The sequence below is a fragment of the Micromys minutus genome (genome assembly GCF_963924665.1).
Source record: "Micromys minutus genome assembly, chromosome: 25".
NCBI classification, from domain to species: domain Eukaryota; kingdom Metazoa; phylum Chordata; class Mammalia; order Rodentia; family Muridae; genus Micromys; species Micromys minutus.
In genome coordinates this window covers 5,008,642-5,022,644 of record NC_137960.1, presented here as the reverse complement: position 1 = coordinate 5,022,644, position 14,003 = coordinate 5,008,642, and the positions used below count along the sequence as shown (strand labels likewise).

General features: G+C 50.0%; 1 protein-coding gene across 1 annotated transcript in view; it reads right to left on the bottom strand.

Moving 5' to 3' along the window:
• Window positions 1–14,003, bottom strand: part of PNPLA1 (patatin like domain 1, omega-hydroxyceramide transacylase) — a gene marked incomplete at both ends in the record, with an annotated part of 35,503 nt that overhangs the window by 7,393 nt on the left and 14,107 nt on the right. Inside the window, 5 exons of the mRNA XM_080937736.1 lie at window positions 3,626–4,255; window positions 6,806–6,866; window positions 7,713–7,922; window positions 9,073–9,138; window positions 9,489–9,721. Of these exons, the coding sequence (XP_080793862.1) occupies window positions 3,626–4,255; window positions 6,806–6,866; window positions 7,713–7,922; window positions 9,073–9,138; window positions 9,489–9,721 (1,200 nt within the window). The remainder of the gene's footprint in view (window positions 1–3,625; window positions 4,256–6,805; window positions 6,867–7,712; window positions 7,923–9,072; window positions 9,139–9,488; window positions 9,722–14,003) is intronic.

The following is a 14,003-nucleotide window of genomic DNA, read 5'->3' as shown; positions in this document are numbered from 1 at the left end:
CTTTTGGCAGGAGGCAATTTGGGTCAATGGCACATTTCTATCGCCCAATGCCACAGACAGGAAACGTCCTCGTCAACCCAGAATAGCCCCCATTGCAGTCCAGAGGATGAGGGACGAATCCCATCCTGGACTCACTGCCAATCTTCCAATTCCCGCTGGGCAGATCAGGACAAAACCTTCTCCTTTTCCCCCAATATGATGTCGGATCCCGGAGAGTACCTGGTAGAGTTTAGACCCGGGGCCATGAGACAGAGACTCTTTCTACAAGACCTTAGAATGCACCCCTTTCATAAGTCGGTACTTTGTGGGATTAATGGTAGTTGTACAGAACTTAATCCCTTGGTCTTTATCCAAGGAGGAGCTGTTGAAAAGGCCTCCTTTACTGGTGTCTCAAGATTTTTTCAGTACTGGGGGTCAGAGTCTGTTTCCATGGGAACTGATGAAATTACAACTACAAATGCAAATTCTACTATAGAGATTACTGGGTTCAATAAAACTTTGGTGAACCAGACTAATTATCCACCTACTCCAGTCTGTTTACCCCCCCCCTTTTTTGTTTATCCTTTCCAATGATTCATTTGAAGCCTGTTCTAATGATTCTTGTTGGATGTCACAATGCTGGAATTCAAAGTGGGCTAATCGTGCTATGGTTGCAAGAGTCCCGAGGTGGGTTCCTGTCCCTGTAGAGACCCCCTCCACCTTGTCCTTATTCAGGCAGAAAAGAGATTTTGGAATAACAGTGGCTGTGGTGGTGGCGATGGCTGCTGCGGCAGCTGCCGCTGGGGCTGCCATGGCAACCACAGTCCAAACAGGCACCGCCCTAAATCAATTGTCAGCCGCACTTCATACCTCCGATAGTGCCCAGTTAAAGGGAGAATTAATGGTTGTTAACCAACGCCTCGACCTAGTAGAGGAAAGGTTGGATATTCTCTTTCAATTGGCCCAATTGGGATGTGAGAAAAAATTGGGTGCGCTTTGCATTACCAGCGTACAATATAAAAATTTTACCCGAGCAGCTAATCTGTCTAGACGATTGTCATTGTACCTTGCAGGAAATTGGTCAGCAGAATTTGATGAGACTCTCGAGTCTTTGAGGGCAGCAGTGTTGGCTATCAACTCAACACGAGTGGAGTGGACCTGTCGCTGACGGAGGGGCTCTCTTCCTGGATTTCCTTAGCCTTTTCTCACTTCAAAGAATGGGTGGGGGTGGCTCTGTTTGGTGCAGCCCTATGCTGTGGATTAGTGTTCACGCTATGGTTGGTTTGCAAACTCAGATCTCAACAAAAATGTGACAAGGTCGTTATCACTCAAGCACTTGTGGCCATTGAACAGAGGGCCTCCCCTAAAATTTGGTTATCTATGCTCAAGAATTAGTCGGCTTCTGAGTTCTCTGCTCTTGCACCCCAGGGATTTATGGATCCATTGCACTGGGACAAAAGAGACTCAGCGGTCATTGATCAGCCCTTGCACATTGCTGAGGTTTCCTCATTGCACGCGATAGGGTGATCATGACTTCCCCACTAATTCATTTTTTGGCTGGCCTCTTTAGAGTTCACCCTAGGCCATTTAGCAGTTGTTGTCGCACAGCACTGTGGTATCTAGAGACGGGCAACTTTCCTCATACGCAGACTAATCTAAGACACGGGGCCCGGTGGCGATAGGGTTACCCTATGACGGATAAAGCTTCGACATTAGAGGAACGACCTAAGACAAGAGCCACAGCAGATAGACATAACTACAGAGGCCTAGACCAGCCTCGTTCTAGTAAAACAAAAAGGGGGAGATGTGGAAAGCCACGATAGCATTCACCATCACAAGATGGTGCTGACTTCCGTTGCGGCAGCCTGGCCCCTCTCTGTAATCAAACTGTGTGCGCATGTGCAAGAGAGTGTTCACGCCAAGTCTTTGCCCACCCCGGGGCGAGCCAGTGAGATCATGAGTAAGCGACCAATTAGATGTGGACACGCAGCTTTGGGGACTATATAAGGGACAGTTCACGGGGCCTCGTGGTCTTCCTCTTCAAGATGCAATAAACGCTCTGCTGCAGAAGGATCCTGGTGTCCGCGTGCGTTCTTGCTGGCGAGACGATAGCGTGGGACAAATATGTATGGTGAACTCAGGCCACGTGAATGCTGCAGGAACAGCCAGGGGTCTTAAATACTGAGTGTCTAGTCTCTAAGTGGATTTTAAAAATAGACTCATCATGGTAGCTCAGCAGATAGAAGCACTTTCCAGCTAGCCTGAGAACCAGAGTCCCATCCTCCGGACCCATGTGGTAAAGGAGAGTCAACTCCTCCGGCAAATTGTCCTCTGGCTTCCACACATGTGCTGTGGGAGGCATCCCATTATACCCAGCGAATCAAAATTCAAAACACATGTCTGGATGTAGGCATGTATGACTATTTCAAGGGATGAATTCGGTTATTTTAGAATAATAATCAAACAAGCAAGTAAGCAATAAAACCAGCAAAGAACATTCTCATATTTAAGAGCCAAATTATCACATCAGTGAATCTGGGAGAAGGCTGCAGATGCAGACCTGCTGTTCCCCGCCCCCAAGGTAACGTCAAAGGGGCGGGTCCTGAATGTCTACCAGAGCAAGTAAGTAAAGCAATGAAGATTACTATAGGATCATTGTGTGTGTGTGTCTGTCTGTCTGTCTCTCTCTCTCTCGAGTGAGTGTTCAAATGGAGTCAGATGAATACTCAATTGTTTTGTTTTTTTTCAAGACAGGGTTTCTTTGCGTCCTGATTGCCACGTAACTTGCCATGTAGACCAGGCTAGCCTCAAGCCAAAGAGATCTGCCTGCCCCTGCCTCATGAGTTCTGGAATTGAATATTTAATTATGATTTATAAAAATTTCTCACTTATCTGGCTCATTGGCTATCGAGTTCAAGAGATCTGCATGTCTTCATGGCCCCAGCACCAGAGTTACACACACAGGATGCTGTACCCAGCCTTTATGTGGTTCCTGGGATAAAACTCTGGTCTTCATGAATTTTTATTGGTTAAATATTTGTATAAAATATATGAGTTCTCAATTTAAATGGCTTTATTATAAGCCTCTAATATCAATATTAAATTCATTTTATTTTTGAGATTTATTTATTGGTCAGGCTGTGGTGGCGCATACCTTTAATCCCAGCACTCAGGAGGCAGAGACAGGAGGATCTCTAAGTTTGAGGCTAGCCTGGTCTACAAAGTGAGTTCCAGGACAGTCAAGGCTACATAGAGAAACGTTGTCTTGAAAAACCAAAAGGAAAAAAAAAAAAAAAAAAAACAACTAAAAACCCAGATTTATTTTATTTTTAGTTGTGTAGACCGGAGGTGTGTTCATGTAAGTGCGGGTGTCCATGGGATCCAGAATGGGGAACAGATTTGGTTTTGAGCCACCCAGTGTCCTAGCCGCTAAACTGCTCTCCTCTAAGAGAAGAGCAATTGCCTGTAACCCTGAACCATCGCTCCAGCTGCTTTGAGGTGTTTTTTACTACCAGAAGGAGGCACTGAGCTTTGAGATGCGTGGGGACAAAGGTCAGAATGCCCTGTGGAGGTGCTAAGAGAGATGGCTAATGTCACCCTTAGAACTGTGTTTCTCAGTTCCAGGCCAGAGTGGGGAGAGCCATACCTGTGGGTTGTTCTGGGCCTAGGTCCTCCACAGATGGCTGGGCAGGTGTTGAAGGACTGAGGGGCAGAAGTCCAGATGTTGCCCTGGCTGCTGTGGCTCCCTGGGAAAGTCTGCGCAGCAGTCTAAGGGACTCAGGTGACCCAACAGAGGATCCAGCCTTTGTGCTGTGTGAGTCTGTAGCTGGGAGCAACGCAAGTAACAAGCTGCTCCTGCTTTCGTCATCAGTGGCCGGGTCTGGCGGAAGGTCGTCCTTCACTCCTTGCTCCGGGTTTGGAGTTCGAACATTTATTGGGCAACTGTCACTGGGGCCAGTGGGCCTTATTTCTGCACCCCGCAGGGCCGGGACCAAGGGCGATGCAGATGGCTGCTTGGAGGAAGAGGCCCTTGGGGACACAGGTGACTCCACAATCCCCTTGCACCCAGATTCAGGTGTCTGCACTGCTGAAGCTTGGCTGTCCTTTCTGTCCTCTTTGGGAGCCGCCGAGGAGTTTTCGGGGCTGCCCCTCTGTGCTGGGAGGCTCTGCAGACTTGTAGGCGGAGGCTCATGGCCCAGGGCGATCTCTATCTGGGAGTATACTTCTACCCTCGGGAAAATCACTCTCTTGCTGGGAGAGTCGAGGTACGCGGCGTCTAGGAGAAACCACAGCGCGTCAGATTTGCTATGCTCACGGTGTCTTATGGGTGGGTGCACAAAATCTACATAAATATGATGCACAGATAAGTACAGCATTGAGACAAGATCTCATGTAGCCCAGGCTAGCCTGGCCTTAAGTTTACTATATAGCCAAAGATGACCTTGAACTTCTATTCCCCCTGATCACATCCCTCCTCCACATCCCCAGAGCTGGGATTACCGCATTGCACCACCCTGCCAGGTTTCTGAATTACTGGAAATTAAACATAGGCTTTCATGCATGCTAGGTAAGTATTCGAATCAAGTCCCAGTCCCAGCCTCTCCAGAAAGACGGGGTGGGGGTGATAGATGTGTGTACGTGGCCTGCTGGGCACAGCTGGGTGCAGACTGGCATTCTTCAGCTCCCGCTTCTCCTTTCCCACTGGCAGGCCGGGCTAGCGGATTCCAGCTGCAGGAGTAACTGGGTGGGTGAGAACTTTTGCAAGGGAGGGAGGAGAGACCCGGGGGCGGTGAAGATAAGATTGAGAGGGTCCAGGGCGGCTTCCAAGTGGCAGGTGGGAACCCATAGTGTGACTCTGGGTACCAGCAGGGATTTCCCAGTAGCTCCTGATCACATCCTTTGCCAGCAGGAAAACCCAAGAAGCCTGGCATGAGGGAGGGAGGAAGGGACTCGTGCGCGCGCGCTGGCGCCATCTGGTGGAGGAGCCATGCATCTCATGGAGCCTGGGAGGAACCTGGGCCAGAGGGACAGGAACCTGAGAGTGTAGTTGTGACCCAGATGCGGAAGGGTGTGGCCTGGATGGTGAAATCTAAGTATTAAATTGTAGGATCTTCCCAACTTCAAGTTCCTCACAAACACCATCACCCAGGAAGGTTGAGGGCTTCCAAGCTGGTGGCTAAAGAATACTGCCCAACCCCAGCCCCCATCCTCCAGGCTCTGGGAGTTCACTGTAAAACTCCCTGAGATCGGCACTACCGTCGCTCCCCTCCTTTACAGATACAGAAGCTGAGACCCCAGGAGATTCATTACCGGCCACCCCAAAGATGTCAGGAACTCGGGTACAAACCCTTCTTTACAAAACTGGAAGTAAGACTCAGAACAGAAGTGATTTTTCCAAGCACACACAGCTCAGAGGTGGGGCTGAGAACCCCCACTTTTCTCCAGAAGCCAAGTGGCTCTTGGTCTCTGTCTCTGTGTCTCTGCCTGTCTGTCAGTCTGTCTGTCTGTTTTCCCAAGTTCCTGAAGCCTGGACAGGGGTAAGGACCCAGGAAAAAGTAAGGGAGCTGGAAAAGTCAGTAAGTAAATTTAAAAACATATATATTTCTAGTAAGAAAATATCATTCAACACTTACTTTCACCCCAAAATATTTCTTTTTCCCCAAAGTATTTTTTAAAAAGATTTATTTTATATAAGTATACTGTAGCTGTCTTCAGACACACCAGAAGAAGGCATCGGATCCCATTACAGATGGTTGTGAGCCACCATGTGGTTGCTGGGAATTGAACTCAGGACCTCTGAAAGAGCAGCCAAGTGCTCTTAACCGCTGAGCCATCTCTCCAGCCCCAGTATTTTTTTTTTTTTAAGTTACAGAGATGTATAGCCATATCAGAATAAGAATAAGAAATTTGGAACTCAAAGGCCCAAAGCCAAGTATTTTGTAGGACTGTGATAGCATATTATACATCTACTCTGAAGATTGTGTGACTACATGGAGAAAGGCCGGGCCAGCATTGGGCAAGCGCCCTTGGCCCTGAGATTCCATTGGTCGGAAACCACATTCTAAGTAGTTAACCCCAAGTACAGGCAGGTCTCTCTCCACAAAGATGCTTGCCAAGTTCATGGAGTTTGAGTGAATTAACCTCTGTACTGATTCTATTCGTCTGACGAAGGCAAGAGAAGACAGGGCCGGGTCCTCTTCCCAGACCATTGTAGGATGTTGATCAGTAAACTACTCAAACGGAACTAGTCACATCTACTTGAGACTGGGTCTGGAGCAGCTCAGGCTGGCCTAGGAGCAGCCACATAGCCGAGAATGACCTTGAATGTCCAGTCCTCTAACCTGTTCCTGAGTGGCAGGCACTCACGCACAATCCTTGTCTGATGCAGTGCTGAAGATTGATCCAGGGCTTTGTGCAGGCCAGGCAAGCGCTCTACCAACTGAGCTGCATCTCCAACCCCTGTTTTTTTAACTTCATAAATATGTGTTTAAAAATATTCTAAGCTGGTCAGCGGCGGCACATGCCTTTAGTCCCAGGACTTGGGAGAAAGAGGCAGGTGGATCTCTTTGCTCTACAGAGTGAGTTCTAGAACAGCCAGGGCTGCACAGAGGAAACCATGTCTCAGAAGACTTAAATACATAATATATACATATTCTTTTTCAACCCACAGCGACAGTGGTCTATCTTGGGCAGTAAAGGCTGCTAGGTCTCTTTCCTTCCGTCCAGCTTTCTTGGCTACAGCTTTGGGACACCCAGATTTATAGCCCTCCCCCGCTCCTCCCCCCCATCACACACCTCCCCCCTTCCTCAGGCTCTGGTTACTCACTCAGCCTCCGCAGGTATGAGACAGCGTCATCATATCCCCGGTAATAGTATTCCTGCAGGATCTAGATGGTGACACAGGAAAATAAATGAGGCTGCAGCCACCAGGAGAGCCAGTGTCCCGCCATAGCCACTCAATAAGTAGACACTCCTCCTGTCCCTCCTACTGGGGATCATGTCAGTAAGCCCTGGGCTATACCCCTACCCGTCACCGTCTGCCCAAGAGAGCCGGGAAGCAATTGGTAATGGGGTAGGGGTGAGCGTGTCAGCGGTCACCTGTTCCCAGAGCATCACCAGCCTCCACTGTTAGAATTTGTGGGGTGTTCCTGGGGAACCAGAGACCACACATCTGGGTCATAAGAAGGACAGAGGTTGGGGTTTAGGTTCAAACCCCACCACTACTCCTCATTGGCGATGTAGTTGTAACCACGCACAACCTCACAGTCTCTACCTAATAGGGATGTTGAGAATATCTTGCAGATGTTGGGTGTGTGTGTGAGAGCTATGTCCACAAAGCTCTTTCTGAAGGGGGCCAAACTGGAAACATTTAGGTCTTTGCCGACCACTTATTCCGCTGTGGGATTTTGTTTGGAGATAGGATGACATGTAGCCCAGGCTAACCTCAAACTCCCCATGCAACTAAGGATGACCTTGAACTCCTGATCCTCCTGCCTCCACCTCTCCAGGACTGTATACTCCAGTATTCCACTATCCTCGGTTTGTGTGGTGCTGGGGAATTGAACCGAGGGCTTCACGCATGCTAGGCAAGCACTACCAACTGAGGTACATCTTTAGCCTGCTGGTTTTTAGTGATCCTTTAAACATGGCAAAACTCTGGACCCTTTGAAGGAAGAGGCACAAAAGGAGGGTCCCATCTGTTGTGGATCCCACCCCGTTGGCCCTTCTCTCACCACCAGGTCCGGGGGGAACAGCGCATGTGTCATGCGGGTGATATTCTCCAAGGAGAACTGGAAGGAGAAGTTAAACATTCGGAAGTCGTGGAAGATGGCGGGGCAGTCCCTCGGACAGATGTCCTGCTGGCTGCTGAAGGTGGAGATGGTGATGGAGTCTGTCCAGAAAGCACAGGGCTGCATGCTTGTGAAGCCACCATCGATGTATCTCTGCAGGGAAGAGAGACGCTCAGCCAGAGAAGATGTGGAGGGGCTGGGGCCATGGGAGAGCAGAGTCACCATTCTGTGATCAGCCTTGAGGCTGAGGTCCCCAAGATAAATGGTGGGTGGTGTGGGCATGGTCACTTACTTGCTGAGTCTACGATGACCTCAGGACTCCAAGTCTAATGCTCTGTCCCTGGACTGCTGTCCCTCACAATTCTTGCTGATAACTGGCCTCTGTTTGGGGTCTGTGGCGGTTTATATATGCTTGGCCCAGGGAGGGGCACTATTAGAAGGTGTGGCCTAGTTGGAGTGGGTGTGGCCTTGTTGGAGTAGGTGTGTCACTGTGGGCGTGGGCTTTAAGACCCTCATCCTAGCCGCCTGGAAGCCAGTCTTCGCCTAGCAGCCTTCAGATGAAGAGGTAGAACTTTCAGCTCCTCCTGCCCCATGCCTGCCTGGATGCTGCCATGTTCCTGCCTTGATGATAATGGACTGAACCTCTGAACTTAGCCCCAATTAAGTGTTGTCTTTTATAAGACTTGCCTTGGTCATGGTGTCTGTTCACAGCAGTAAAACCCTAAGACACTGGATGACTTAAGAGACCACACCCCCTTCCACAACCTGACAGTATACCCACCTCCAGCCCCTTTTCTTTGGAGTGTGGGTGGGGCTTCAGTTGGTTTCCTTACTTATGAACTGAACAGTACATTGGTTCTGTACCCCAGGAGTACCAAAAAATGTCTGAATCTCTCACTTATATCCTCACTATTCAGACTGTAGCCAGGAGACGGGTCACGGGGTTCCCTAAGGCCAGCCAGAGATGCCGAATCTTGGCCAGCCCAGATCTGTTAGAGCAGAGTCCCCCATTATCTTAGGCCTCCTCTGAGTTACTTATGGGCACATGAAAGCCTGTGACACTGACCTAGATAGCCCCAAAGGTCTCCTCAGTCCTGGTCTCAGGTCCCTGTGTTCCGGGGTCTGCGTTCTGCACGCTGACTTCTGGGAGAACCTGGCAAGCCTTGGAGCCTTGACTTGCTGGGTTCAGTGCAGGGTTGGTGGGTCGAGAGTGGGACTTGGGGGAGGTGCCCCTTAAAAGCTAGGAATTCTGAATAGTAAATGTCCCTCCCCTTATGTTGTCCCAGGGTCTCTGTTCACTTACCTCACCCCGATAGGTTGGGGGGATGAAGCCACAGTAAACAGGAACAAAGCAGCTGCAATACAGGGCCTGGGGAGAGACAGGGTGAGGTAATTCGGGGGCCTGGGATAGGTGCTAATGATCCCTGACCCCTACCAATTCTCCATTTCTTAAATTTAAAGGGTACTGGCCTGGGGAACTGTCTGAAACTCACTTCTCATCCTGATCCCTAGTCGGGCCCCTGGAAATCTACTGGGACCACCTAGTAGACTAATAATCTTCCTCTTTAATCTTGAAGAACCGCTCCTGGCAGACACACCGGCACGAAGGAAGGGAAGGGCCAGGCGAGCAGAAAAGGGGAGAGGAAGATGGGGAGTGGGCTGGGCTGGGCTGAGCTGCCCCTGCTCCCCCTGGTGGTGACGCCCCAACCAGGGTCTTGCCTCAATGAGCTCTTCCTTGGACCGGTACTCGGAAACCACGACGTTCTCTCCGTCCGTGACTCGGGTGAGGCTCACGTGGAGCTTCCCGGTGGCGAACTTGTAGGAATCCTCCGGGAGCACATCGTACAAGAACTGTCGCATCATCTGTACCATCTTGCAGGATGGAGACAGAGGTCCCAGGAAGAACTTCTTCACCTCCGCCAGGCCGTTATTCAGCACTCGGAGGTACTCCTCTGTGGAGGGAGCAGGGGGAAGATCACCCTCAGGGGCAGTGCGGAACCGTGGGGGGAGGGGCCCTGGGCGTAGTGATAACCATTTCGCCCAACAGTTCACGGTGATGAGGCCTTGGCCCCAGAAGCCTGGGGCCTCGAGTACAGGCTTGTCATTGTGGACAGGACAAAGCCAGACCGGAAAGGAGGAAGTCCCAGATGCTCTACAGCTAGGAGACACCGGCGCCAACACGGGATCCTGGTGTCCTGCTTCTTGACCATGCGTGGACATCCGATAGAAAATTTCAGTGGCCAAAAAAGGTATTTTCTTCCAGCAAAATGACTGCCCCAGCTTCCTGTCCCCACACACCTGAGGTCTGCCACCAGGCTGTGTTTAAGAGATTCCTACACAAATACATACATGATTTTACCAAGTGACAAGGGTACAGAGGTCACGTACCCTTCACAGACTTCACCCGAATTGCATAGCCAAGGGTGATCTTGGTCCCCCAATTCTACAGTCTCCTCCTCTGGAGTGACACCCTGTTTAGCTTTTGCTCTGCCAAGGAGAGAACCCGGGGCTGCTGGGAAGAACTCTGCCAACTTAGCTGTGACCCTGCTCTCCTAACCAGATTTTTACATTTCATTTTATTTTTTAAAGATGTATTCATTTATTATATATATAAGTACACTGTCGTAGCCTTCAGACACACCAGAAGAGGGCATCAGATCTCTCTACAGATGCTGGGAGTTGAACTCAGGACCTCTGGAAGAGCAGTCGGTGCTCCTAACCACTGAGCCATCTCTCCAGCCCCTACATTTCATTTTTATTTATGTGTATGTATGTACATACGTGTGCCCACAGAAGTTAGATGGGGCTGTAGGATCCCCAGATCTGGAGTTAAAGGCAGCTGGGAGCCATATGACATGACCAGTAGGAACTGAACTTAAATCCTCTGTAAGAGAAGCTAATGCCTTTAGCTACAGTCGCCTTCTCCAGACCCACAAATACTGTTTCTCTTGGTGCCAGGGATTGAACTCGGGGCTTTGCACACGTTTGCATAAGTTTGGTGCTTGACCACTGAACTACGGAAGCCAGTCCTTAAACAAGAATCTCATTTGGAGAGGTTTGTTTAAAGCTGGTGTCATGTATATGTAGTAGGGACTTGTGTAGTCGTGAGCTGTTGGCCGTGGGAGCTCAGATTGCATAAGCACCTTTGACAGAGAGCCTATCAACTAGATCTGGGGGGGAGGGGTGAAAGAGTCTGGCGTCCTAGTGCCTGGCGATCCAGAGCACACACAGAGAAGGTATCTGATCTGCTCGAAGGCACACACAACAATCTAGAGACAGAGGGAGAGCTTATTCCTATTGCATTTTATACTTCACAGATCCTGGTCTAATCCTAGAGACTACTAATGCTGGAGTGCCTTTGTACAGATGGGGAAACTGAGGCAGGGAGCAGTGTCGTGCCTGAGGTCACACCGTCATGCAGTCTGGGTTTGCTGTTTCCTTTGGTTTCCCGACTCCGGGCCATCCCTCACTCACACCCAGATCACAGTTGAATTATGCTGTTAGGGACCCCTGACTTGGCTGTGGACAAGGCTTGCTCACACTCCTTCCGGGGATTAGGAAGCTTGGTCTTACCATGCGTAGGCATGAGCAATCAGCATCTTCCCTCCAGGGAGGGTGGTAACCACTGCAGGTTAGAAAACAACCTGGCAAGGGGCCACCGAGGTCTCAGGTCACCCAGAAGACAGATTACAACGCAAGCACTGAGAATCGCTTTCCCGTAGTGTAAGCTGGCCTCAGACTCACTGTGTAGCCAAGAGTGACCTTGAACTCCGGATCTCCCTTCAGCCGGTTTCCTAGTGCTGGGATGATGAATGTGTGCCATCAGACGAGCCATTTAAAAACCTTACTGTTTATGTACACATCACGCTGCACAGAGGTCCGAGGGGTGATGGACGCCCCGGGACTGGAGTTACAGGTGGTTGGGAACTGCCAAGTGGGCTCTGGAAATCCATCTAGGTCAACTGGAAAATCGGCCAGTGCTCACAACAGCTGAGCAGTCTCTCCAGTCTGTTTTTGTTTTTTTTTTAACAGGTTACCTGAGGTCATTGACCCACCTTCAGCCCTGCTTCAGCCTGTTCTACCAGGTCTGGAGAGTCACTGGCAGAGCCTGGGATGATGCAGGAAACACACCTACTCACATGGGAGAAACACCAAGCAAACCCAATACCAACAGCTGTGGAGGCACAAGTCTCCCGTCACCTTGTTAGGTAGAGGCAGGAGGATCAAGAGTTTGAAGATCGCCTGGGCCACCTAGACCTGCCTTAAAGACAAGACAGGAATACAAAGAAATAAAGAATAAAAAGACAAAGTCCCTCTATCCAGAAATTAACGTCTGGCCTGCCTTTTTAAAGAAACACACACACACACACACACACACACACACACACACACACACACACATTTTTTTTTCTACCTGCATGTATACCTGCATGCCGGAAGAGGGCATCAGATCCCATGACAGATGGTTGTGAGCCACCATGTGGTTGCTGGGATTTGAACTCAGGTCCTCTGGAAGAACAGTCAGTGCTCTAACCACTGAGCCATCTCTCCAGCCCCCACACTCAGCTAACCTGGTCTACAGTGCAGCTAGGGCTACACAGGGAAACACAGAGGAGGAGGAGGGGAAGGGGGTGGAGGAGGAGGGGAAAGGGGGAGGAGGAGGAGGGGAAGGAGGGAGGAGGAGAAAGAGGGGGAGAGGGCTCAGTGGGTAAAGTCAGTCGCTTGCTGTCAAGCCTGATGACCTGAGTTCCATCCTCATGACCCAGGAGCCAGGAGAGAACTGAGTTCTATTTTTACAGGTTGCCCTCTGACCCCCACCAGGGCACACACACACAGCAGTGAATACGACCTGCTAGCTACTCTTCCATTACCACGATAAACCACTAGGAACACATAGAAGGGAGGATTTGCTTGGGCTTTGGGTGGAGAGATAAGAGTCTGCCATGATGTGGGAACGTGGAAACAGCCAACAGCCAGAGCAGATGCCGAGGGCTCACACATATGAACCACAATCAGAGAGCAGAGAGATCTCATTGGAAATGGCTCAGGCCTTTGAAGTCTCAGGGTTTCAGTGGCACACCTTGTCCAGCAAGGTTCTGCCTCCTACACAAAGAGTTCAACCAACCAGGGATCACATATTAAACCCCTGAGCCTTCGGGGGACATTTTCATTCAAACCACCACATGCACACACATGCACACACACGCATGCAACACATACACATACATGCATGCAAACACACAGGCAGGTATGCACACAAACACACAAACACATGCACACAAGCACTTAAGCGCACACATAATTTTAAATACTAGTCTGCTAGAGGACCTGAGAGATGGCTCAGTGGTTAGGAGCACTGGCTGCGCTTCCAGAGGATCTAGATGTTTCAGGGTACCCAGCGCCCTCTTCTGGCCTCTGTGGGCACTGCATACACTTAGAGCACAGACAAACATGGCAGGCAAACACTCATTAACATAAAACACAAATAGATGAACAGAAACAGGAGAAGCAATCCGTGCTAAATCCTCTGCTCATGTTCCCGACTATTTTCTTTAGGACAAACCACTGGAAGTAGGCATGCGAGGTCAAAGGTCTGCATGAGTCAAGCTGACCTTACTTTAAGGTCAGCTTTAGAACAGGATCCATTCCCGGACGATAGGGAGGGGAGTGACGGTGACGAACCGCAGTGGGGGGAATGGAAATGGTACTGACATTTGTAGGCTCCGTGCATCTGAAATGGTTCGGTCTGGAAATCGGCTGTGTGCACCCAGACACACAGAGCCAGAGGGAGGCGGTTTGGTTTCTCAGCCTGGGGGCGTTTGGCTTGAAATTCTTCCTTGATGCTCAAAGCAGACACAAACCGAAAGGTCATCTATCTCTCTGCATTTTCTTGCTTCCCTCCTGGTTTCTGTGTTTGTCTGTCCTGGGGTGGGGCTCTCTGTGTGTCTGTCCTCAGGGTCTCTGTGTGTCTGTCTTCGAGGTCTCTATATGTCCATCATCGGGGTCCCTCACTGTCTCTCCCTCCCTGGCGCTCCTCCCAGCAGTTTTGGTGATGAGGAGGAGAGATGAACAAGTAACCAGGTCAAACAAATGTCCTTTAGTGAAGTCAAACATTAACAGATGTAACGGTTCATACCAGTCATCCCAGAGCTCAGGAGATAGAGGCACATGGTTTGAGTTCACATTGAATCTGGTCTATTTTGCAGGATATTTGATCACACTGTGAACCCTGAG